The 27,580-nt window shown below is 38.4% G+C and overlaps 1 protein-coding gene across 1 annotated transcript in view; it reads left to right on the top strand.

Annotated features, from left to right (window-relative positions):
* Positions 1–27,580, top strand: part of SRFBP1 (serum response factor binding protein 1) — a 69,634-nt gene that overhangs the window by 37,206 nt on the left and 4,848 nt on the right. Inside the window, 1 exon segment of the mRNA XM_051789416.1 lies at positions 7,914–7,985. Coding sequence (XP_051645376.1) covers positions 7,914–7,985 — 72 coding nt within the window.

Here is a 27,580-nt window from a genome sequence, read left to right as displayed (position 1 = left end):
CAGATACTTACTTGATTCATGAAGGGCAATAATATTCAGAACAAGTGGCTTGGCACTCTTCTATACTTTCATAATTTTCTGGTCATCAGTCAAGTTCAGACCTATGACAGGGATGGCCTCAACACACTATCCTGGATTTCCTATCAAATCAATCTACCTCTGACAAGATTGTTACTGGCGCTCGTTGGATTCTCACCTGTGGGTTGAAAAACCTCCGTCTTCCTCAGCAGTAACCTGAAACTCTTGGTAAATGTGGTGTAATGCTTTCACATCCACAGATGTGCCTGCTGCAACAGGAGGCAGCAGTGGGTGGTTTTGGAATTGCTGAAATGCAATGAATGAAACAATTATCCAATCTATTTCTTAGCACCAATTGAAATAAGTGGTGCAATTGCATCCTTTGGGTGTTCTCATGTTGTCATTCAGCCAGAGGAGATAAATTATTTTGAGAGATTATTTGTCACAGTCAACAAAGCAGGAAATCATTAAAACAAAAGTCTGAGTCTTCAGGTGTTAAACGTGTTACTGCAGAAGGTGCAGTCACAAATGAGTAGCAAGTACAGTGTTCTGAGTTTACTTATCATCAGGTTACAGTTAGAGGAATTGAGACAAATCAGTAGACCTCTCTGGAAGGCTTTTATGTAATTTAAAGGTGATGGATAAAGATGAGAGTGACCTGGATTGCCTGGATTCCATTGAGGAAAAAACTAGAGCCAAATGAAAGATGAAATTTCCAGGAGTAAGGAAGACTGCAGGCTCTTTGTCTAGAATGAGACTTCTCCTCTTCTGTGTGATATTACCAAGACAGATACTGCCTCTCATTTTATTCCTATTTTTAAAGTCATAGTTAAAAAATGAGAGCAAATGCAGAAAATACTTGCAGAGCTCACATACCTTCAGATTTTTACTCTGTGGTAGATAAAGTTCAAGACATTCAGTTACTCAAAAGGGGGCTTGAGAAGCAGGAAGGCAACCAGCTACTTGAAAGTGCTTAGTTTTGTCTGTTGGTAAAACTACATAGTGGTTTTGTAATAAAGCAGATATGGCAGTGTAGCAGTGATCTTTTTAATAAACTTGCTAATAAGCTTAAGCCACACTTGACAATGTCAGATTTTACTTATCAGTTTAAATTTTCTGTACTATTATTCTGTTTATTTATTAATTTCATCGAGATTCTCCTCATGGCATTGCTATTCATCTTGCTCTCACATCTGCTGAAATTGGAGCTTGGTGAGATATGTCTTGGGGTGTATTTATTTTACTTTTTTATATAGCAGAATACTATTTACTTTGATATGGTGGTCCACTAGTGTGACTTATATCTGTAGAAACTCTTGTGTACATATTTCGGTCACAGTTACTGACAAAGGATTTGGGTTTGTAAACTCAGGGGAAAAAATTGCACTTTTTCTTTACAATCAGTTTGATATAATCAATTAAGAGTACTGCATTTCCTGAAAACAGGCTTCCATAAATGAAACAAATTTCTACTCTTATAATTGATTTAGTTTCTTTTTGGAAAGCATATAAGCTTTCAGGTGAACCATGGCTGATTTATTTCGCTATGTTGTAAATGAACTATTTTTGTGTACTTTACAATGGTAGTATTTACTCTTGAGTCTAAGACTGCTTTTGTTCTGAATGACTAAAATACTGAACTTTTACAGACTTATGGGAAGAAACTGGTAATGATGACAGGAAACCATGCAGGGATTAAATTGTAGAAAAAAAGAAGCTGAAAACCTGTTCTGAAATGAAGTTTGTTTTTTTTCTCCTATGCCTTCCTCCTCACCAAGGGACCTAGAAAAATGACAGAAAGCAAAAAAATAAGACTGAATGCTGTTGAAAAACACAAGAAACCTTGTGAGAAAGTAGTCTCAAACACATTTAAGGGTAAAAATGAGGTTAATGTTTAAAACGTTGAAAGTGTAGTAATGGGTAACAAACTACAATTGAGATTTCACCAGAAATATTTGACTTTTGGTAAGAGTGTTCTGTTATCTATACCCTAATTCTATTGGTTATTTTTGTAGAAATTTCTCTGTTTTAGCATAAAAATCATCATTTCATAAGGGAAGGCTTAAATCTTGTACAACTAAGAAAAGGTAAAAAAATAATGAGGAAAATTATTAAATTGCATGTAGAGGTAAAAGAAAAATACTAGTCAAAACAAAATTGAAACTGTGTAGTTTTTAATAGGGTAAGGGCTCCTAAATTGCTCCTACAGGCCGCTACTGGCAGACTGGTTTTTTTCTGAGTCATCTAAAACTGCTTGAGACAGCATAGCTGGGAATACATTTTATGTGAAAAATCTTGCATTTCTGAGATGTGTTGAAGCCTCATCTGACAGTGGGTATTTTGTTCTTGCTGTCTTCCAAAGGCTATTCAATAAATTGCATTTCCATGCTTTTTTAGTTAGAACGTTTATCTTCCTCAGTATCATTTGGTTAAAGTATTGTCCGAAGCTACCACAATCAATTTAAGCATGAAATCATATTTTCATATGCCCTTTATGCTTGACATACTTCTCTTCAATATAGTCTTGTCTTTCTGTGTAAGATAGAGTTATGGTTTATTTTTTAAAAAAAGTCTAAACTTTGCGCTTCTAAGTTTCTGTGAGTTCTTGGGCAAGCTTGCTCCTCTGGTTGTTCAGTTCAGAGCAGAATGGCTGCCCTGCAGCTGCCCCTTCCTGTGCCCCAGCACTCATTTTCTCAACACAGGCCAGTCTTTGTCCACCCATTGTTACTTTTTACGCAAATATGGTGTTTCAGTGTGACTTTGTAGGCAATATTGGCTCCCTGTGCCAGTACCACTACGGTTACCTTGGTACCTTGCAAGATATCCCACCCCTGAAATCTACCCTGTACACCACCTTTCCTCAAAGCTCATCTGTTTCTCACATAACTCTCCTCTGATGATCAGTAAAATCCATCCACTCTTCAGCTTCTTCCATTATCTGTTGCAGCCAGCAGTTTTCTTATGACCAGTAGTTTTACGCATCCTGTTTGTTAAGCTTAATCCCAGGGTAAGACCTGGTCACCTGCCTGCAGCCCTGATGGGAAACAACAGGCTGGCTGATGGGTCAGTTCTCCTGACGTCCCTCCAGTGCCTGCTAGAGTGAGCGCCTGGAGGAGCCTCAGTCCCCACATTGTGGAAATTGTTGAAAAAATTGAGTCAGGCTGGTCCTGCTGCTGCAACTCTGTCACTTTTGCCACCTCCTTCTAGTCTCATCTTGGTTACTACTGTGGCTGCTTTTGACTCAGCTCAGGCACTGGGACAGAGCTACATCACTGTGCTTTGTGTCATGTATGTCAGCCTGCAGAGAGTCTTCCCTCACTCATGTCCCTGTCTCTTAAAGGGTTTTGTGACGGAAGTTGAGATAGGGGTTCAGTCTGTTAGTAAAAGAAAACAATCTCTTGCGTTGTTGCTTACTACCTGTTATCCATCAGCATGTCAGCATTTGCCAGTGGTAGCACTGATGTCATTAGTGCTGGCAGTGTATTACCTCTTGTAATTGTCTCTCTTGTAATTGTCTCTCCCACAAGAGAAAATGTTGTCAGTCTGCAGGGGAGAAGGATCTGTTGATCCTGACAGTTTTTTATCATCCTTCAACAGGCAGTCAGTAGGTCAACATCTTGCTTTTAAGGCTTTGGGTTGGTTTGTTTTTTTTTTTTTTTAATATTTGGAGGTTGTTTAAAACATTTGTCAGAGATTATTTTCAAGGAGAAAGAGTGTGTCCACAGGGGGGGTTTGTCTGTATTTCCCTAGTCTGGAATTATTGTGGATCGGATGCTTCATAAAATAGCATACTTATCTTGTTCCCTCTTTTGTATTCCTTGTTCACTTGGAACATAACACCTCATCAGTCTTGGAAACCTACTGGCACAGGAGGTTATGACACCAAGCAATAACATGATCTCAGAAAACAGCTGTAATCTGTAAAGGGTGTATGGAAGGCAGTGAGTGTTTTCTGTTATGAGCCTCCAGTAGTGGACCTTCTCTGTGCTAAGGAGATAGAAAGTGAAGGGAGAAGGGATGAACAAAAACATGGAGAGCAGCAGGCTGGTGGTCAAGGGATAAACAGAGGCAGGGACAAAGAAATGGTCTCCAGTCACTAAGTAATGGGTCATTAATAAACTATTGATACTGCTTTGGGGAAGGCCAGCTTGGACTTTGTAAGTGTTAAGAAGGGAGAACAATACGAACATGAGGATTGTGAGTATAGGAGGACCTGTGGACTGTACAAAACTTACTAAGCAATGCTTAGGGGGCATAAGTGGGAGTATCAGAAGGGGCCAGTCCCAACCAGTGCTAGTCATAGACTTGCTTGACCAAGCACTGTGACTGATCACCACAGTCTGTCATTTTATAAGTCTTAACTGTGTCATCTCACTTCTTTGTCCCCTTTATGTGAGAACTGTAAGGAGAGGTGGCAGCTACTGGGAGGACTGGTGGACTGGTGGAAGGGGGTATGGGGCCAGCAACAGGAGTCAGGCTGGGGTGTAGGGGCAAGCCTGTGGTGTCAGCAGCAGCAGCAGTGGGTGAGAGTCTTAGGTCCAGCCACAGGGGCAGGAACAGCACTTGCACCAACTGCAAGGATAGGGACATTGTGTGTCCTAGGTGCAGCTGTGGGTGAGACTGGGGTGAGTGATGCAAGTTAGGCTCTTGGTACAACATCTGGACTGGGATGCAGGTCACAGACTGTGTGCCTGGTGCCTGCTGCTGACAGGGGTAGGCAGAGTGTCTTACGTTCATGTGCTTTGACCTCGCATGTGTACCTCTTTGGCATGTGTAATGCGCTAGCAAACCTCACTGCTAAGGTGAGTGGGAAAGGGACTTCTTACAAGGGTATGTACTGATAGGACAAGGGGTAATAGCTTTAAACTGAGAGTAGGGCTAGGATTGGATATATTAGAAAGAAATTCTTTATGGTGTGGGTGGTGAGGCACTGGAACAGGTTGCCCTGCAAAGCTGTAGATGCACCATCCCTGAAAGTGTTCAGTACCAGATTAGATGGGGCTTTGAGCAACCCAGTCTAGTGGAAGGTGTCCCTGCCCCAATGGTGAGGTTGGAAATATATGATCCTTAAGGTCCTTTCCAGCCCAAATCATTCCATGTTTCTATGATTCTATGGTCTGGAAGAGGTATCAAGTGGGTAGAGGGCCTGGTGTTTGTTTGGGAGGAACCTGTGAGCGTGCGCTTGCCTGTGAGACAAGTTTGAGTGCCTGCATCTGCCTGCGACTTGCTGCCAGACAGCAAGCAGGAGGCCCATGAGATGGATACAAGAGTTCTGGATGGATGGAAAGAGCTCTGGACCTAGGCAGAGAGGTTTTAGTTGGACAGAAGGATACACTGTGCATATACTGAGGGATCCAAGAATGCTCATGTGTTTGTGCATTTTGAAGGGGTGGGGAGCAGCGTACGGTCAATAGTGAGTTTCAGTCCTGATCAGGCAAAAAGGAGGAAGAGGTCTTGGCTGGCTGTACTTAAGTTCATGTGAGTCCTGAGAGTCCTTCGTGCAGCATAGCTGAGCTTCACTACTGGTTGAACTTGTCGACACGAAAGCAAGTGCTACATGTATTGACCTGGGACAGATACCTCCAGATCTCCGGATGCAGCGGGCTGGGCTGCAGCAGCAGGGCAGGAGGAATTCCTGGACTGGTCTCAGAGATACAGGAAGTGGCAGCCACTTATAACATCCCTTAACATAACTGGTGAAAGAGGATTTCATTATACATACTCAATACAAAGGTTTTGAGTCGTGAGTTCTTGAGCTATGTGCTTCTCAAAGTTGAGAAAACTGTGATGAGGAAAAGACATTTATATCCCTTTCCTGTTTTTTTTTTTCTGCTGCTGGTCATTAGTAGACACAGAATAAAGGTCTACTAATTATAATAATTTGACTCACATGGCTGCTTTTACAAAAACGGGGGGCTGCTGAAGGATATGTAATTCAAAAATGCTTGGTTTGCCTTAAGTCTAAGACAAGTGAAGGAGATGATTTTTAAATTCAGAGATTTAAGCCTTAAAAGGAGGTTCTTGTCCTCATTCTGTATCCTAGGCATTTCAGGAAGGCATTCATGACTTCACATTCCAAAGTGTAACTCATTCTCTGTTATTATTCGTGATTCTGCAGTGTTTCGGGAATTCTGCAATATTGTCATATAAAAATTAAACCTTCGACATTCTCGCGTAAGGACTCCTGAAGTTCACCTGCTTCCCCTCTGAAACAGGTTGCTTCATTTAAATCCTAAAGAGACAGGAAATAGGCAGTTTTGTTTGGGATGAATGACCTTTTTTTTAATAAAGCAACAGCTTGATTTAATGAGTAGTATTGGGTTCCAGAGCTTCATTTGTAACCCACAACCAACCATGTGACAGTAAGCGTGTCACGTAACCAGCATGTCCTACTTTCACCATCTGTGAAACACTTTGAAAAGCCTTGGAAAATTGAATCATAGGTCTTTTTCATTTCTATTAGATCATCCAACTGTTCATCTGCCAGTAGGAGATTGTTTCCTACATCCACTGGTGTTTTTTCAATGTGGATTCTGTCCTCTAAGTGTTTGGGCTTCCGGTAGTACCCTTTGGAGATGATTTTGCAGATTCTAGACCTCATTGTCAGGAAGCTCTTCTGACATTCACAAAAAGATACTTCTTTTTGTTGTTGTTATTATAATATAGTTCTGTTACTTTTTTCCCCATTGCTTAATATACTTAAGATACTTGCTTATAGTTTTAAAACATATGAAATTCATGCAACACCTTAAAGATCTAGATAATGTGCAACTGTCTGTAAGGTACCTTCTGTATAGAAGGCTTTGAGATGCAAGGTATGACCTTGTATAAGAAGGTAAGCTACTTAGTTTTTTGTCAAATTGCATCTAAGGAAGTGTGCAGACTGCTCCAGACTTAGGACAAAAAAAAAGGGTAAAATACGGAACTTAACAGTGGAGCACAATGTAAAATGAAGGTGTTGGAATAGGTTTCACAGGTGGTTAACTAGGGAAAAAGAGAAAGTAACAAATATAGTTGTTGAATATGAAAGCTATCAGAATAACTAAATTTCTCTGTATGGAATTTTCAGTTTTCCAGTATTGTGAATGTGTGGAAGTTATTTGGTTCTGCATAACAGTAGTTAAACTGCTTTTAAAATGGCCATCTGAGAAACAACTGGTATGTAACATGATTTTTTGTCCCAGTGCCCTAGGTGGAAAAAAACAATATTCGGATAATTCAACTAATAAGGTTAATAGGTCATTTTGTAGTACAACATATATAAAATATGTGTCTTAAAACAGCGAGAAATCTGTCATGGGGGTGTGTTTCATAAAATATTCAGCTTTTAACAGGATCCACTTGTCCAGGATTTCCATTCTTCTATTTTGGCTGCCAATGGAAATGCTTGAGTCCAGGAATGCAAAGTACATGTGTAGTCAGTCTCTTTAGAAAAGAGATATATTTTTTTCTTCTTTATTTCAATTTCATTGTCTTAAACTTATATATTCACATATGTTGAAAAGTTCTCATATAATTTCAGAGTCTAAGATAAGTGGGGTATTTAAAGCCTTCCAAAGTTCATTTGTATCTCAGCAGTATGGGCAATTGATACACTTCTGTAAATAAAACCACCCTTCTGCATCCTTTGCTGTTGAAAAGTATCTCTTGCCATCCGCAGTAGTAGATACAGTCAGATTAGGTATAATGTAGTTATAATTAGGTATAATGTAGTGTTTTGGAAAAGTAAGTAGTGTTCACATACACACCAAAAAAATCTCCATATAACAAACTGGTTTTCTTTCTTTAGGAGTTCAGGGAGGTGCCATGTTTAGAATGTTCCTGAGGAAGATGAACCTTAGAAAGGCTTCCTAAAGTCTGATCATATGAAGAATAAATGTATCTTTCATCTACAGGAAATAAAGCCAGATGAAGTTACCCGACTTGCTCTTAGGACTGAAGTTAACTTTGAAAGTGTCTGCAGAAAGGTAAGTCTTGCTGGTTTTTGTTTTCTTTCCCTTGCCTCTGTGAGTGCGAGAGCACTCCTTAGGAAAAGATGCATATGTGGTTGCAAGTACATGCATTTTGCACGGTGTATTCTGTATGTTGTATTGCATCTTCCTTGTAGATCTTTCTTTTCTAAGAAAGTTTATCCACTAGGACATAACTACAAAAAAATTGCATATCTGTGCAAGTCACTTGTCATCTAGCCTGGTGGGCTAATCCCTAGTAATTGGAACAGAATACCAGGAAGCATGGTAGTGATTTCTTAGTGTTTATAAAGAGATTTGTTTAGTTTGTATAGTACATATACATGGTTCAGTTAGTGTAAATAATCTAAGCTCTCAACAACAGCTGGAAAAAAGCTCTCAATACTGTTAAATGCAGGGAAAAGTTTCTACATGTGAACAAAACATGACAAACATTAGCTTGAAATAAAGGTGGAATTTTAACACCCCTGTGGCTTATTAGTTTCAGTGTAACATTTCTCTTGAAGCCCACTGATGGTACATTATTAAATATTAACTGTCTGAGTAGTGATTTCTGTAAGAGAAAGTGGGAAGTGCCTTGTTGAAATAAGCAGCTGATGTTGAGAGCCGTACCATTTCAAGGCATGTGTTGCAGAAGTGATGCCAGAAAGCAATTCTGAATTTAAAAATCTCAGAACATGAAATTGTGTATTTTCTTTCACATTATCCTCAAATCCTGTGGGTGGTCCACTGAGGGAGTCTGAAATCTGAAATGCTTATAGTCCAAAGGCTAAATTGTAGAATTGGGTCATTTACTGGTATAATGGCACCATTAGTTTGTAATATAACTATGCTATTGTGTATTACAGTCATGATGTAGTTCAGTTATCTGCATAGTGTGTAGGAGGATTTTCAATGTTTAATGTCAGCAAAATCAAGTTAATAGGAAAACATCACAGGAATTTGGTGTTTCTGGCGCTGTGTTTGGGTAGAAGCATCTTACTGCTTTTCCTTCTCTTGATGATAGAATAGAGTAAGGAAAAGGTCACAGCTATACTGGCATGGAGCTAAAAAGCTGCATTCTTCTTCTAAATTTTTTTGACCAAGATTTTCCAGTCTGAAGGTGAGCTAGTCAGAAATGGGTTACCGTAACATTAGAAATGATGCAGAAGTGAAGACTCTGGATGAGTGAGGGCATATGGAGAGGGATTTTGTTCTCAAAGAGAGATGCTAAATTCAAACAGTGACCTTTTTTCAAATGCATAAGCCTTATGCTGGTTTCATATACTGTAGGAGCCCCAAAAGTAAATAACTGATGCTATTGTTTTAAAGGAGTTTATAGGTTTACAGTTGGAATTGTATTTTCTAAGAGGACAATTTTATTCCCAAGAATGCTGAGGGAATATAATTAAACTTACTTTTTTTATTTTGTCCTGTTATTTTTTATATATTCATGGTCATGACTGATAGTGTACTTTCCATATTTACTTAAAATAGGCTTTAATTTTGCTTTAATTCTTGAAAATGTGTAATACAGATAACCTCATGGAATTGTTTTGGGGATTCGATCTGTTGTTTCTGTTATTTTCTGCTGCTGGTCCTATTTTTCAGGGGTGGTCCTGTTTTTCAGGGGTGGTCCTGTTTTTCAGGAGTGTGAAATTCTGTTAATGTCACACTTTGTAGTGGATAGAACTTATGTTTCAAATCAAATTTATGGATTGATGCTGATGCATTTTTAAACCCATAGAGACTTTTTAACCTCACTACAGTAGAAGAATATGTACAATTAATTAATACAGTACTGTTGACAAGTGACAGTTGTGCCATCATGACTTTATTGGTTGCTGTTGATTGGCCATAGAATATCCCCAGCTAAAGAAAGCATCCCTTTTGTGCTTTAACAAAAGTTAATTTTCCAGTATTTTATCTCTTATTTTCCCACATTTAGCTATCAAATGAACAACAAAAAAAATTTATTTTCTATCCCTAGCAATATTCTGTAGTCTCAGGAAATGCAGACCACACTGTTTACCTTTTCATTAACTCGAATTTCAAAATATTTGAAGGAAAATATCCCGTGGCTGTTTTCATTGTCAAAATAGGTTTGTTTTCATTGACAAAATGCAATCTGCTTTTAATTCACTGTGGAATGCTGAATATTAGTTTTGCATAGTGGTCATGTAGTCAAGATATTTGTTTAATTCCTTTTGCCCACTGAGATTTTATGTTCCATTACTGTATTTCCACAGTATTTTTCAGAATAAGATAAGCATACTTTTCTGTTTTAAAAAAGTTTGCATAGATTTCAGTCAAGTACAATAAAATTGTGCTAAGTGTTTAGCGAGTGGCAGTTTACTGTGAACTCTTGTGATTTATCTGTCAATATGGCTATACTCATGGTTGCTAATAAGCAGATCAGATTTATAATGGTTGCAGAGTGAGTTGGCAAGAGTCACCAGACACTGGACTTCTGCCTTTCCAAATTTATAAAAGCATTACAGGGTTTACCACATTGCTGTAAGACAAGAAGCAGCAGGTGAACAGTTTTTTGTGCACCTCTGCTGAAATATTTTTAATTGTCCTAGTTAGAACAACTGGGACCAGTTCATCACTGGATGGGTATAACCCAAAACTGTGTATTCTATAGCTTTCCATGCCGTTTCCCAGAAACTGTTATCAATGAACCATTTACACCATCTGCACATAGAGCCTGACTCCTCAGGCTATAAACTAGGTGCTCAGAGGCCTTCGAGATAGGAGTTGCTTTTGTCCTCACACCCATTAAGGAACCCCCCACCCTGAGGGAGGTACTGAGCATTCCTGCCTGAACTGGAGAATATATAATCTTGGAGTCTTGGGACTTTTTTAATCACTCGTGGGATCCAGAGGAAGACTGCAGATCACCACTCTCGACTGGACTGCAGTCACCACTTTTGACCAGACTGCACCAGCACTCTCACCAACAGGTTTTCCCCCTCTCCCTTTTCTTTGGACTCAGGGGGCCCAAAGAACACCACTCTGTTCATGCCCAGGGTGCTGGGTTATATATTTGGGTTTTGTGGGTTAAAACCAATTGTTTGTCTGTATAATTGTACTTATTGTATTATTTTATTAAATTGTTATTCTGATTTATAATCTCTCTTTTGGGTTGAGTTCATTTTCCCCTGCTGGTTTACCTTTAAACCAGCACATTAATCCATTTTAATATTGCTGCAGCTAGCACCATTGTTATCAACAGGTGAAAAATTCTATTTTAAAAATTGTAATAAATCGTATCATGCAACTTTGACTGTTGTTTATATTGCTGGTGCTATTTCCAACTGTTGAAATGGAACCTGTATTTTCTAGGTTCTCACTAAGTCTTTATTCGCTTTCTGTACATAGCTGTGCATTTTCTGCAACCTTATTTGCCAGACCTTAGTAAAATTAGAAAAATATGTGGTAGAGCTTTTGTCTATTTTTTTTTAAAAACTCATATTTGCAGCTGTGATGGCATTTTGTGCTCCAGCACACTGAAGTTATACATTGGAAGCCAGTCCTAGAAATGCTATTCATTACAAGCAGAAAACTGAATTTGGAACTGACAAAGGTCTTAACTGCTATCTTCAACTTGTTGCTAACATCGATTTAAGGTACTTTAGATACGTTAAGATAGGCAGGATAAATAGATTAATATTTATTAATGTTTTTCCAGTATTAGAAAATTTTGTGTATAATGTATGCTGTTTCTCCAGAAAAGGGAACACCTTCATGATAACTGGAGACGGTTTTCTTGCCTTGGCACTAGCAATAACAGATATTGACTAACATTTTTAATATCTCATTTAGCTTTTCTTCCAGTAACTTTTTGGTGTAAAGCACATGAAAAAAAAAATCCCTGTCTTTTAAACACTGAGAATAACAGAATTCTGCTCCAGCATAATGGAACTCTCTAGTACAAGCAGCAGTATGGAGTGTCATCTTACTTTAAGTCAAAATACTTCTTATTTTTCCTAAAAGTCCATGTGCTTCAAAATTGAGTGACTTTAAGATTTTGGCAAGGGGAGGCTTGAAATTGAAATGAACTATTGTGGTTTTCTATCAGTGAAGACTAAAGTACCAGTGTACATTAATTTTATCAAAGACTGAATTGAGCACATGCTTCTGACTTGCGGAAATACCAACAAATATTCACATATGATAAATGCCACCTCTATTTTTTGCTTCCAGATTCAATCTTCATATAACCTTAGTAGCGTAGTTTTGCTTTTTTTTACACTGATTTCTGATCTGTGATCCTTGAAAAGAACGCCACGTTTTCCTACTAAGTCTTGTATTTTCATACGTTGCTCAAATCCTGCTGTGTTTGAATCATGCAGATGCTTTTCTGCAAAGAGGACTCTGCACAGCAAAAGTTTGTTGGGGCCATGCAATGCCACATCCCTCTGAGTCTCAAGATTACTGAAAAGCTTGCTACAGTTTCTAAGTGTGTTGTGAAATTTTTTTTAGACCAGAAATGTAAGTCATCACTAGCTCTTAGAAGCCCTTTTTTTTTCCTTTTTTTTTCTTTTCTTTTTTTTTCTCTTGCTAATATAAGGTCTGGCAAGCTTATTTGGGATTGCTTCATGTTCAGGAACCAGCTTTGTCTTGTTTGGAATTTAAAAGGAATTCGAAGACTTTAGAAACAGGATCTCAGGCAGCTCATGCACAGCAACCATGTGCACAGTATGATTTTGATCATTAAAAAATATAAGTGCTTGATGAGGACAGCTAGACTTAACATGATTTTGGAGGGTGTACGTTAATGCCGTGGGCTTCAGGTCCAGATATTTTTAATAGATGCCCAAAGACTGATATGTTGCAGTTAAAAGTTCTGGGGATTTTTTCATGGATGAGTGATTTTAATATCTTTACCTGTATGGCTTAAGTGAACTTGGGATTGGGGAACCAATTAAATTACTAAGAGTAATAAGAAAAGGTTTTTGATGATTTATCAGATGAGATTTTTACTGATTCACATATGAAAAGACCCTGTTTCATCTCCAAAACTACTTGAATTCACTGGATCTCTGGTGCAGGACTAAGGACGTCCTTGGGCAAAAAGGGTTTGAGGAAGAGGCAGAAATGTGCTTCTGTTCAGGACAGACAGGAAGAAGAAGAAGGATGAACTTTACAGGCTGATTATGTATTAACTTCATTTCTTTCAAAGGAGTCTTTCAGTCACATTATCAAAATAGCATTTCTCAGATTCATATAATTTTTAAACCATGCAAATGATGGCCTGAGATTAGTATATCAATCCACAACCCCTCTCTCATCACCAGCCAAAAAAAGAACAAGGGTGGAGTAGTCACAGTGCTTGCTTTGTTTTTTGTTCTTCTTTGTAGATTTATATTGAAAACATTTTTCACACCAACAGTTTGTGAAAGGCGATTTATGAAAGGCTGCTAGCTTTGAGGCATTAATTGACAGTGAGTAAGTAAATAATTGGAGCATCAGGTTTCCCAAAGCATCTCACTAGATGATAATCTTTGATTACAAGACATTGTTCTAATGAATACATTTATTTATTAAGGAAATTTTAAACTTGATACTGCTAGTACTCTTGAACTGTGTGGCAGAGATAGATGTATTTTCGGAATCAAGTAGAATTTTTGATTAAACACATCTGCATCCATAGAGGAACAGTCATATTTGTATTTTCTAACTTTGAAAAATATAAATGTTTCTATTTTAACTGAAAATCCTAACTGTACACTTATGATCTTTGCCTTCATTTATTTTAAAAGTGTATGCCCTGGTGGAAAATATCTAAAATAACCCCTCTGTACTCACTGTAGATTTAATCTGAGGAAATGCACTAAATCATAAAAAGGGCCCCTAAAAAAAGCCTTTTGTATTTTAATTGAAGACTTGCTGTTAGCTTCAAAGGCTTTGGATCGGGCACAAAATAGTTACTGTCTCTTGTTTGAGGTTTGGGGGATTTCTTCACAGTCCACTCCCCTTCTCCTCCCCCCAGCCCTCCACTATATAACATACTGATTAGGATAGATGTTATTATTGATATAAAACTTCTGTTTCTGTTCTTACTGCATGTAATAGGAGACAATTATGTACCTGGATTTTTAACATTGCTTATGGAAATATTTTGTTTGCAGTCCATAAACCATAGGGAGAAAACTACTGAATCATGATGTGATAGTCCATAAGCTTGGTATAATATGCTTATCATTAATACTTTGCAGTTTTGTGGTTCAGTTTTGGCTATACGGTGGCAAATGGCTGGTGTTTTTGAGGAACCCATGAAAAACTTCATTCTCCTTTTTATCTAAATTCTGTTGTTACACTGATGATTTAATAGTTTAATGATTGCCTATCTGGACATGGTTGACAGTCTCCATCTCACTCCTCTCCCCCTTCTTTATAAGTATTAATTATTGGAAACATTGTTATCTTACTTCCTTTTGCTCCAGAAGGAATAGGTTACCTTATAGGTACACGTATGTTTCTGTTCTCCAACAATGTTGAGAATTCTGAGAATAGTAAAATAATTATATTCAGTTTATTTTCCTACATGTTATAGTGTTATCTTCCCTTCTTACTTCAATATGGAACGATAGATGTTCATTTGCATATCAGATGCCAGATATGCTTTTCTCTCTGTAGTAGTTGTATCTGTCAACATGTTAATATTTATTGGAAATGTGATGCATTGATTTAATAGTAAAATTTCTGGCATCACAGACTAAAATAATTGGCTTGGTGCTGGGAATCAGTACTACAGAGTTAAATTCTTTTTGTCCTGAGTATTTTGACTCTGTTTGAATTCAGTTACACTGAATGTATGAAGCCACTGTTTTCTGAGAATTTTCCATGTCAAACACCAGATGTTAATGTTAAACAGGAATGTTTGTGGTCTTCCTTAGATTACTGATGAAGTGAAGAATTTTACATTTATTGATGAATATCACATTGAGGCGTAAATACTTTCTCTGTGGTACTGATTGTTTGTTGTTTTCTTTTCCTGAAGGTTCCTCATCTTACAAATTTGTTCACCTGAACTGCTGTTTAGCATGGCTTTTGTGTATACTAGTCTGTATTTTAGAGCCTAGAGTCCATTGCTATGGTTGCAAATGAAGTTTTATGTTAGTATAAAAGTGTCAGTTTTTGACAAATCTTTCTCTAGTCTTCTTCCACCTACTTCTCTACCTGACTGTCCATCTGTCTGCCAGCCCAGCCAGTATCAATCCATCCCCAGACTTCCAGTGAAAAAGTACATATCCTGTATATTAGGTTCTGTCTGTCACACTCCCACCTGTGGACAGCCATTCCTTCCCCCACCGCACTCTTCCCCTTACTGTCTCTGGAACAATTTGTAGATCACTTCTCCATTAGCCCCTTTGCATTCAAACTAGGCTACCACACACATGCCGCTGTAGTACCACTGTTTGAGAGCAAGGAGGTAAACTAGACCAAAGTTAGCATCATCTCCAATAGCAGAGTAGAAGTTGCAGCAATCTCATTTTAACTACAGCTTTGATTTTGTTCATTCTGGAAAGAATATTTTTTAAGTTCAGTGTTGAAATAAACTGCTAGTTTTCCACAGAGGTGTTGTTTATCTTTGATACAAAAGGCCTGTCTCCTTTCAAATTTTAAAGTGCTAGTCCAAGAATCTTTCTACCATTCATTTGCATTCCCATGAAGCTGTATTTCTTAATTTTGTTGCCTAGATGAACAGACTGTTCAAGTTTATTAAAGTACAGCCCCGTCCCTAGACCAGGCTCAAACTCAAAAGTGATATGATTGCCTTTGATTTGAATATGCTCATTTCACTTACTTGGTGTGTCAGACCAGAATGTGGGCAGGCATATTATTGTCAGTAAAGCTCAGAGGAATTTGATTCAAATTTTTGTGAGTAATATTTGTCTTTGATCATCTAGGTAATTCAAATACAATAAACATGCTTGAGAGACTAGAAATGGATGAAAAGGTGGGTGGGAAGAGCTGTGCTTTTGAGGTTGGATATGCCTGTGGTAGTGACGATGTGATGCATAGTGCTGCACATGCACATGGCTGTACTACTTGTATTTATATCACGGGACTCATGAAAGACAAGCAACTCACAACTTTCATTTTTATTTTAAATGAGTATTTGAGTGATGCATATAAATATCTTTCTGGATACGAGCTGTCAGTGGAACAATGGAGGAAAATATTAGAAGTAGTCTTGTTTCTGTGCTTTCCTTGAAAAAAAATGCAGGACAAAAAATGTGGCATGGCAAGATTCTCGTGGTGGTTGGTTTGGCAACTTAGGGTTTTTTTAAATTCAGGAAGGCCAAGTTACTGACGTCCACTATCTTCTTCTCCAAAATATTGTTCAGGCTTGCATACAATGCCTAAGAGGCAGAATCTCAGTGCATGGGTGAGAGTATGTTATCAAAATGAAACATTTAGGTATTTGGAGTACTTGTGGGGCCAGAGAAAGCTGGACAGGAAGGATGACCAGCAGCATAATCAAAATTGCACTGAAAACTTTAAAGGACATAAAGGAATATTTTAAAGCACGGGGAAGGTGATATGCTTGGAGAAATATCATATTCACAATGACATGACATACAGGGAAAGACCAAGAATGAAACAGCTTGATCCGATAAATAATGAAGGTAAATCAGACTGCCTACAGTGCTAGTTGATTGACACCTCCAATACTAAGCTACAGGGAAAGGGTGTATATTATGAATGCTTCCATACTAATCCTTGCACCAAAAAAAATAGTGGAGGGAAACTAGAATATTTGACATATAATACCATCACATATAAAATAGATATTCTCCTTCCACCAGGTCTTCAAGATAATTAATGAAATTTACCATCTTTACAGGAATAATGGGATATGAGGTACATGCATGAGAGTAGTGCTGTTCTGTGAAGCACTGTATTTTAAGTCTTAACAGCTCAGTCATATTAATGGAAAAGAAAATCCCTAAGAAGCATTTTGATTGGAATTTCCAACTGGCGTAAAAGTTTGGTACTTGCATGTCCTACAGCCTCCAGTCAGAATGATGCTGGTGAACAGAAAATGTTAAATGAGATTAGAGAAGCTACAAATTTAGGACAGATAATAATAGTGAAAGTTTTCAATTACCCTTAATTCATATGGCTACTTAAGACAGAATCTTTGAATTACATCCTTTATGTATCCACCGGGAAAGTAATCAGTTTGTAAAGTTGATCCACATGAAGGGACAGGGAGAAGGATATGTGCAACCAAACGAGAAAGCAAAATGTTTCCTCAAAGCGGGTGGTTGGGCATTTGAACAGGCTCCCCAGGGAAGTGGTCACAGCACCAAGCCTGACAAGAGTTCAAGAAGTGTTTGGATGATACTCTCAGGCACATGGTGTCCTGTGCAGAGCTAAGGGTTAGACAGGATGATCTGTGTGGGTCTCTTTCAACACAGCATATTCTGTGATCTATCTATAAATCCTGTAAGTATTGGTACTCATGGAACAATTTTGACTAAGGTTCATGAAGCTGTTTTAGCATTAACTTCCAGCAGGGCTTTTTTGTGTGTGTTCATGTAAGAAACAAAGATCAGTGTACCCCTGAGGGAAGAACAGCCATATTTTATTACCTCTTGATCTTGTTTTGAGAAGCACCATATAGTTGGCACTCTATGATAGTGTACTAAGTGAATGCACTTGTATCTAGAAATTAAGTACAAGGAGAGAGAACATAAGGCAGAATTTACATGAGTTGAAACATTATTTTGGTTGCTTAGAGAACTTAAAACGTTAAGATGTCTTTAATGTTATATAAGCAATTGTAATTATTTATGTTAAAGACTGACACTTACTCATACATTACTTCAGGAAAGGCTCTTTCTGTATATTTGCTTTGTGGTGTGGCTCAGAATTGCATTGGAAAATCAGAAAAAAAAATAAATCTGACATTCCTGATGTTTCTAAAAATTAAAAACAGCTGGTATTGTCTTTTGCTCCTTTTATTTTTATAAATTAAATTCTATCAGTTTTTCATTGTGTATCATATAGAAATAAAGTGCAATATCATTCTGATTTCTTCCTCTCTTTTCTATGCAGATCAGTTTTTAAAGTGCTGCAACTCAGAATTAAGAAATTGATAGTTAAAAAAATTTTAAAAAAAGGAAGTTAAGGAATTAGGAGGCTTCTTTCAACTCAATATGAAGCCCATCAGTTTGTTAACAGTGGAAAACTAAATGAAAAGTTACTAGTGCTTGAACTTTTAAAAATTTAACTTTAGAAGGAGAAAAATTTTATGTTCTTGAATTACTGGAATTCTGTTCTTAAAAATCTCATCTATTGGGATGTCAATGAATGTAGCTGCTAAGACCATCAATATTAAAAAGTTTGAGCTTGGTAAAATGAGAGCATAAGGTTACAGGACTTTGCCCCTCTATGGTAATATTGGTAGATAAGAGAAAATGGGAGGTAAACAGTCATTTAGTAATGGCATTACATTTAAAAGATGATGGTCTAGTTTTTTCTTGGGTTTGGAACATGAATAATTGCCAAACTGATTGGAATGATTTTGTGGTCATTTCACATTAGGAAAACTCGGGATGCCAGAGTTAAGTAATAATAATGTAATGGCCTAGAAGCTACCCAGGAGCCTCTAAGCATAAAGATTCAGTGTGCCATATAGTGAAATACCTGCTATAAAATCTGAACATCCAGGATTGCCATTTAATTTACATCCATCGTCTGTGGATAGGCTCAAGTAATATCGGGGCTTACATATATATCGGACATGTGTTTATCATTAGAGCAGGTTTCAAAGGCATTGTCAATAGACTTAATGATGGAAAAGCTACATTTTGGTGCCAAAGAACTGGTGTGTCTATCTCAGATGTTTTAATAGTTTTTTAGTGAACTGAATTTGTATTTCCATTGTCTTTTTCAGAAAAAGTCTGAAAAACATATATATTTAAAAAAAACCAAATCTGTTTTCAATTGTGCACATAAATTGCAGTGTGGTATGCCAAGAAAGGCTGTCTTGTTTTGAGTAGGATATGATAACATGGCCTACCCCTCGTTAGTGCGTGCATTGTTCATGAAGTCTTTAAGTCATCTGTGCCTCCAAATCCCTGGCTCTCATATTTATTTCCATCAACAGTGCTCTGAGCAGAAATATGTCTCTCCCAAGAGTTTTATCTGAAAACATTGACCTGACAGTACTTTAGTTATATATAGATATGTTCCCTGGTAGTAATGCTTATAAATGTGGAGGTCTGAGCAAGATGGGGTTTGTTGGCAAGGGTAACCTTTTTTCCTTTGCATTGTAAATTATCTGAAATATACCTGATTAAATTGGAGATTGTTTAAATTTGAAGATCTCAACTATGTCGAATGTCTCTGCTGTAAACTTAATTTTGTATGTGCTTATACATATGGTACTGTGTCGGGCTTCATCTGACAAGTGGTAACTTGAGGTTTGAGCATTTGTTTTATAGTGAAATATTGTAAGGCTGTATCAAGACTACATCCCCGGTAGTTCAGTCCAGAGTTTTGTCAGCAGATTTACATCATAAGGAGAACAGTATCTCAATTCCGAAACTTCTTTGGTTCATCCAGAACAGAATACTGTGAACTTTTGGTCCATTAATAGTTTTAATAATACAGAGCTCATCCCTCTGTCACACCAATTCAGTGCTACCATGTGCTTTCACTCAATCTTTGGACATGCCCAGGGTTTACAGCTAAACCTTGGGAGCTCAGGTGCATTCAGGTTGCAGTGAAGTCAGAGAATTCTGTTTACTGCTCTGTTTACAGCGCTGGCTGGATGTTGTTGGTCTCCCTTGTGTTTCTGCTCTCTTTTCTATAACAAATAAGTATAAATAATCAGTTTTTAATTTTTTTTCCCAAAAGTTATCTTTCAAATTTCATTCTGATATTAACCTGCTTAATTCTCTATTCACCATTAATGAACAATTGCCTATTTTCAGTTTTCAGATCCTCATTCTAGATGGCCAGTTACAGACAAATGATCTGTTGATTTCACTTTTCTGTAAAGGTCAGTTCTGGTCTCAGATCTGATATCTTGTGGATGTCAAACTAATTTATGTATGACATTTCCTCCAAACTTCATTATCTTCTCTTAAGACTATGTGAATTTTGTGGCAAAGAACTTTTTCTCTATATTGTTCACAGCTGCTGTCTGTTACCTGAGATGTGTTTTGATTCTGTTCCCCCTGAAGTATGTATTTTGTTTCCAGATTTCTAGTTCATTGTATTTTGCTATGCAGTTTAGTTTCTTGCCTTATTTGGGTTGGGATATTTACTTGGTTTTCTTTTGTGGGGTTTGGGTGTTTTTCTAGTGGCATGTATTTTACTGTGCTGTGTCCCAAAATTTTTTACTCAGTTTGGTGAGACGCATATATTTTATAGTGACACGGTCACAATGAATTAGACCACCATAACTGGGGGAGGAGTTGTCACAGTGCTCACTTTATGTCTTCTTTCATAACCTTAAGAAGTTATTTTTTTCCTTGTTGGATGCCAAACTGAGAGTACTATAGCCTTGGAAAAAAAGGAGAAGCAGCATTTGAGTTTTCCCACAGTCTTGCTGTTTCTGCTTACACCTAGAGTTCACCCTGTTCTCCATGAGGAAATAATTAAGGATCCATGCCTACTTCATTCTGGAATTTTTTGCTCTGACTTTTCTTTATTGAAACAATCATGGGAATTATTCTTTGCATAAAGAGAAGAAAGAAAGAATTGTAGAAGATTAAGTACATAATTTGTACTCAGGCAGGTCTGGGGTTTATGCCAATCTCTGCTGTAGATCACTCTGGAAGTTTGAGATGAAACACTCCATTTTTTATTTGACCATTTCCTAATGTGAAAAATAAGCATTTACCTCACACTTGTATGATTGGCTTAATTAGTTGTGACAGATTAATCTAAAGAAACTCTATTATAGACCCTTTTATACTCCAGTTAAATATTGTCATCTAGCACTTACAAAGCTCTAGGCTTTTGAAAGGGCCTTTAAACTTTTCCAAATGCTTGGATAGTAGGTGTTTTTATCATGTATGCAGCAAAGAATAGCAAGAAATCCATTTTTGTTTGAATTTGTAACCTATTTTGAAACTTTTATTTTAAAAGAGGAGCAATGTTTATACATCATACTTCTTTTTGATAAAAGACAAACCACATTTAATGTGGAACTGAATGTGAATGTAAGTGAACAAATTTATGGGGAAAAGAATAGCTGTGGTCCAGACATTCAAATGAAATTAGGGCAGTGTAAGTACCTTCATAGTATTTAGAAGAATCTCATGCTCCTCCCTGATTCTTGATCCAAGAGTCTGTGGAAGGCAGTGATGAGTTGAGTCAATGTTATTGCCGGTAGCACAAGGTCAGCTAGATTTTCCAGACTTCTGCCTTCTGTTGTGTGCAGCTTTGCAGATGAGCAGCAAGACTGCCCAGGATACCCCATGTTGCCACAAGTCTTCAGCTTCATAATGTTCTTCATAACGTTTGTGTGTTGGGTTTGCATGACAAGGGTTTGGTAGTGGGGTTGGCTACAGGTGTGACTTCTGTGAGAAGCTGCTGGAAGCCAGAGCCAGCTAGCTCCATGACAGACTCACCACTGGCCAAGGCTGAGCCTACTAGCAATGGTGCCAGGATCTCTGGGATAACATCGTTAAGAAGGAATGGGGGGCAAATGCACAGGAACAATTGCAACCAGAGAAGAGAGGAGTGAGGATGTGTAGGAGAAACAGCCCTACAGACAGCAAAATCAGTGAAGAAGTAGAAGGGAAAATGCTCCAGGAGCTGCAACAGAGATTCCCCTGCAGCCTGTGATGAAGGCCATGGTGAGGCAGCTGTGCCCCTGCAGCCCCTGGAGGTCCATGGTGGAAGAGAGATCCACCTGCAGCCCATGGAGGACCTATGCCAGAGCAGGTGGATGTACCCAAAAGAGTCTGTGATCCATGAGAAGCCTATGCTGGAGCAGGCTTCTGGCAGGACCTGTGACCCCATGGAAAGAGGAGCCCATGGGGGAGCAGGTTTGTTGACAGGACTTGTGACCCCACAAGGGACTCACGTGGGAGCAGTTCATGATGAACTGCAGCCTGTGAAAAGGAGTCGTGTTGGAGAAGTTCGTGGAGGACTGCCTCACATGGGAGGGACCCCACAATGGAGCCGGGGAAGAGTGTGAGGAGTCCTCCTCCTGAGGAGGAAGAAATGACAAAGACAACATGTGATGAATCGACTACAGCCCCTATTTTCTGTCCTACTGTACCCTTGGGGTGGAGGGAAGAGAAAACTGGGAGTGAAGTTGAACCTGGGAAGAAGGGAGGGGTGGAGGGAAGGTGATTTAAGATTTTGTTTTTACCCTGATCTAATTTGATTGGCAATAAATTTAATTAATTTTTCCCCAAGTCAGATCTGTTTGCCTGTCACATTAATTGCTGAATGGTCTCTCCCTGTCCTTATCTGGACCCATGACCTTCTGTTGTATTTTCTCTCCCTTGTTCTGCTGAGGAGGGGAGTGATAAAGCAGCTTCACTGGGCACCTGGCATCCAGCCAAGGTCAACCCACCACAGCTTGCAAGATAAATAAAGTAAATATCCAAATATTTTCATGGTTGAATTACCACAATAACAGAAAAACATGTAAATTCATATGAACTGTGGCAAGCATTGAAAACAATAATAAACAGGTTTACTTGTATATCTTGATGTTTTGTAGGAAATTGTTCAGTTTTTCTTCTCTTGTTCTACCACAAGACATTTTCATGACGAGTTTTTGCAAAGGTTTTAGATCTATTAAGACATGTATTTTAGCTTCAATTCAAAATTTTTCATCAGCCTGTTTTAAAAATCATTTATCATCCAATTAAAAAAAAATTATGCTGGAGCTTGGATGATTTCCTGAGATCCATACAGAACTGATTTCTATAAGAACTTCTCACCTGTCTTATTTATTAAGCTGGTGTAACTGCTACTTCATAACACCTGTACCATCATTTTGATGTTACGTGCAACATTGGTATAGCTTGAGTGAAAACAAAGTAATAGATCACTATAGATCTGACAGGTTTTGGCTATCCATTTCCAGAGTCTAAAGTATCTTTGATTATAATGGGATTACTTCCTGTTACTTCTGTGTTTGGGAGAACCACTCTTATAAAGTCTTGCCACATGTAACCTGTTTTCTACATCCCTTAGTTGACTTGTTGTCCAATTATTAAGCTGAGACACAGTCAATAAACAACCTCTTGTTGTCAGGAGCTGAGAGAGCAATGCTGTCATGAATGGTACTATTAACCAGTTGCCTCTCATACCAAAATCTTCACCATGTTTGATGATCACAGATCACATACTGTATTTCTTACAGACATAAAGAAAGAGGGAGAACGAGAACTAGCTGTATTTCACAGTCAGAAAGTAACTTCTCTCAAGCATCTTATTCCAAAGTAGTACGAGGACATAGTATGGACTTGGGTGGCAGCCATGATATGGCATCTTCAGCCACTCTGTGACTTCACATTAATCACATCTACTGTTATGAAGGCCAACTGTAATTACTTAGAGCTCTGCAAAGAACATGTGGATTAACAGGTTTTGTAGTTGTTTGGGGTTTTGGGGTTTTTTTCAGTAGAGAACTCTTCTCCTAAGCTGCTACAAAGGCTATTGCAATGACATCTTGGTTTGGCCCAGAATTAGGTCTTACTTTTTTTATGCTTACTCTGGTTAGCATTGTCTCTGCCATTTTTTGCTTAAAATCAGGTTGTTAACATTTGACATTAAAGTGTACTTCTGGATAGTTTAGAAGCTAGTATGACATACTTCAAGATTGCTTTTTGTGTCATGGTTTTTACCGTGTACTGCATACTTGTTAGTGGGGTTTCTGACTGTCTCCATTTCAGTGTCATTATTTTAAATAACAGATGACCTGAAATGAGAGATGCAGCACTGCTACACTTTATCAGTTTGGCAGCACTGTCACCCAGCTGAAATTCTAGTAGTCGTCTTTTTAGTAGTACAGTCTTCTAGTAGCAGTTTTGTTTCTGATGAGACCTGTCACAAGGCAATTCCCTTTTGCACAAAATGCAGATGAAAAATTAAAAGTATGAGCTCTTTCTTTCCCATTATCAATTATAACTACAGCAGAGAGGGTACAAACAAAATTAGTCTTGAAATGGGAAGATTAATCAGAATGAAGCGATGGTCAGAAGTCTCCATTTCATGCTCCTGAGTTAATCACAGGTTTCTGCCCTTTAATTCATCCTGAAGCTCTACTGTTTCAGGTGTACTATCAAGGCATGCCTTTCAGCTCCTGTAGTCCCATCTGTTCCGAGACTGTGAGACGCTCAGTTTCTCATTCTCTCTATTACCTGCGTTGTATGAAGCAGTTTTAATTCACACAGTTTATGCCTGATGTTTACGTTATACTGTTGGGTTGTTTTGTTTTACCCTGTAGTGCCAGCTTTTGGAGCCGTTCCATGCTTCTGACCCCTGTTCCATCACATCTCAAAACTTGCTGTTGTGAATCTGCTTTTATTTTAGCAAGCTTATAATGTCCATTCTATTTCCAGTCATTGCCACTTGGTGCAAAGTTTGTCTCCCTTTTATGGGGCATGCATGACGTCAGTGGTGATAGACAGTTTCAATATTATATATGGAAATACTTGCCAAGATAAAAAGATTGAGGAGACTGACTTTCAGGTGATTTTGTATTTAACTGTCGTGGTTTCACCCCAGGCAGAGCCAAGCCCCAGGCAGCCGCTCGTTCACTCCCCCACCAGCAGGATACTTGGGAAGAGAATTGGAAGGCTAAAAGCCATAATACTCATGGGTTGAGACAAAGTTTAATAGGGAAAGCAAAAGCTGTGCACACAAGTAAAGCAAAACAAGGAATTAATTCACTGCTTCCCATAGGCAGGCAGGTGTTCTACCTCTCCAGGAGGGCAGGGCCCCATCACATGTAACAGTTACTTGGGAAGACAAACATCATCACTCTAAACATCTGCCCTTCTTCCCCACAGATTTATACACTGAGCATGATGACATATGGCCTGGAATATCCCTTTGGTCAATTTGGGTCACCTGTCCCAGCTGTCTCTCCTGTCAACCTCCCATGCAGCCCCAATTTCCTCGCCAGCGTGGCAATAGGAAAAGCACAAAAGGCCTTTAGCAATAACAAAAATATCTCCATACTATCAACCCTGTGTTCAGCATAAATCCAAAACACAGCCCCATACAACCCACTGTGAAGAGAATTAACTCTACCCCAGCCAAAACCATCACAGTAACTTACAACTTCTCACCAAGAAGTGTGACTATGTACTGCTCCATTTCTTTGTTCACTGTGCAGCACCTCAGTTGCACTGAAGGAGGGAGAGTGTTCATATAGAAAGTACTAGCACATTCTTGCATAAAAAAATAAGTAGTGCAACATAGTACAAGAAGTAGCAGGAATATGTCAGAATAAAAGTGTACAATTCTAGTATCTAATTAAACATAAAGTGGACAGCAGAAGTGGGGAGAGGGTATTCTTGCTTGTAAAGACAGCTGACATTTTTCTTTTAAGTTTTATTTTCTCTATTCTCTATGTTTCTATAAGGTTTTATATACTGGAAAATACTTGAGGAAAAATAAATCAAGCATTGCCTATGCCAAAAAAAACCCAAAACAAACTACACAGAAAAATGGGAAATCTTAAAGAATGTGAATGCCATATTGTTTGTTAGCTACTGTCTATCAGTGTGAATTGTGTTTGTGAAGTATTTTGCTATAAGGAAAAAATGTGGTTATTCCATATGGATTGGCCTGTACATGCTTAAACCCTTTCTATAAATATTTGAATTAAAGGACACCAGATGTTGCACAGAAGCTGCTGCTGCTTTCTGAACTTCATGGTATATTCTTTCAAAACCCACAGGAAGTAGCTGAGGGAAAAAGTGTATTAATTAAGTTCAGAAATAGATTTTCCAGCTATAGAAAAATCTCCAAAGAAAATAGCATATGATCTTCAGAAATGTGAGCTCTCTGTCCCAAGAATCTGGTGTCAGCATGCAGCATTGTCACATGGGGATTAGAATTCAGATTTCAAGTTCTCAGACCTAGGCTAGCCTGAAAGTAAGCCAGTCTGTGGCCCTTGGAAATGGACCCATCTTTTGTCCTGTCTGCTCTGACCTGTGTTCACAGTTCTATAGACAGTGTTCAGAGAAAAGATTTTTCCAGTTTTTTCTTGGCCTAGAGAACTAATGTTGTAGTAACTGAGACTTGAGGAAAAAGGAAAGTGCTAGAATTCCCAGATGCTCTGCACTTCAAACATGAAATATGCTCTGATGTGCCTAAAGTATATTTTGTATAAAACTATGGCAAAAGAAATACAAAATGGGATTTGCTTTGCATTGGTTGAGGAATAAGATTTACATTTTGCAAACCAATTAAATATTTCTTCATTTAGAAGTACTGACTCTGCTGTAGTTGTAGTGCCTTCTTGTGCTCTGTTTCCTTCAGACCAAAGCACTGAAACTGACTCTTCTGCTCTAGTAGTTGGTGGGAAGTGTCCATCTATCCTTATGCAATGAATATATAATTGTTTATACTCTGAGTCACATGATTCTGTTGGAAGAGCAGGTACACACAAACAAGTAACATTTGCCACTGAGCACTCTTATGTGAATTCAGTCAGCTATGTTTAATGTGCATTGCTGATGTATTAGGTAGGGTTTGTGTTGTGGTGATTGGACCCCAGCCAGCAGCTAAGCACCCAACAACTGCTCGCTCACCTCCCCTGCAAGATGGGGATAGCATCCAGTGAGAAAAAGTGAGAAAAACTCTATCTTGAGATAAAGACAGTTCAATAAGTGAATCAAAGCTGTATGTGCAAGCAAAAGAGAATAAGGATTTTATTTGCTATTTCCCTTCAACAGGCAAATGTTTAGCCACAACCCAGACAGCAGGGCTTCATTCCGCTAAAATGTTACTTGGGAAGACAAATGCCATAACCGCACACATTTCCCCATTCCTTTTCCTTACCTCGAGCTCTTATTGCTAAGCACAACTTGATATGGAATGGAATGTCCTTTTGGTCCTTGTGGATCAGCTGTACCAGATGTGTTTCCTTTCCAACCTCTTGTCCACTCCCCACCTGCCTGTTGGGAGGGCAGAGCGAGAAACAGAGAAGGCCTTGATGCAGTGTAAGCACTGCTCATCAATGACTAAAATATTGGTGTGTTACCAACACTAAGATGTTTTAGTCAGAGATCCAAAGCACAGCACCATCTTGCCTGCTATGGAGAATGTTAACTCCATCCTAGGGCAGAGCCAGTACCTCCATCCCTTATTCTCTACCAGTTACACACCTGTGGCTTGGGCTCCATCTGTTGCGGTGGTTGCTGAGGACAGGAGAGGCCACAGATTTTCTTGAGTTGAGGGGCACCAAAATCAGTACAGATTGGGTCACAGGGCACTTGCCCGGTTCTTTACAAGTATTATCATCTGTTGATTCAGGTGGTTTCTGCTGTGATACTTCCTGTAGCTTATAGCTCAAATCACAGATAGCAACAATTTAAACATGTATCCATTACAGAGCCAGAGGAAGGCTCTGTAAGAGAGAAGAGAGAAATTTATGTCTC

The sequence above is a fragment of the Manacus candei genome, unplaced genomic scaffold (genome assembly GCF_025592945.1).
Source record: "Manacus candei isolate 608988 ecotype Guabito, Panama unplaced genomic scaffold, ASM2559294v1 h1tg000027l, whole genome shotgun sequence".
Taxonomy (NCBI): Eukaryota; Metazoa; Chordata; class Aves; order Passeriformes; family Pipridae; genus Manacus; species Manacus candei.
This window is presented reverse-complemented; position numbering and strand designations above follow the sequence as displayed.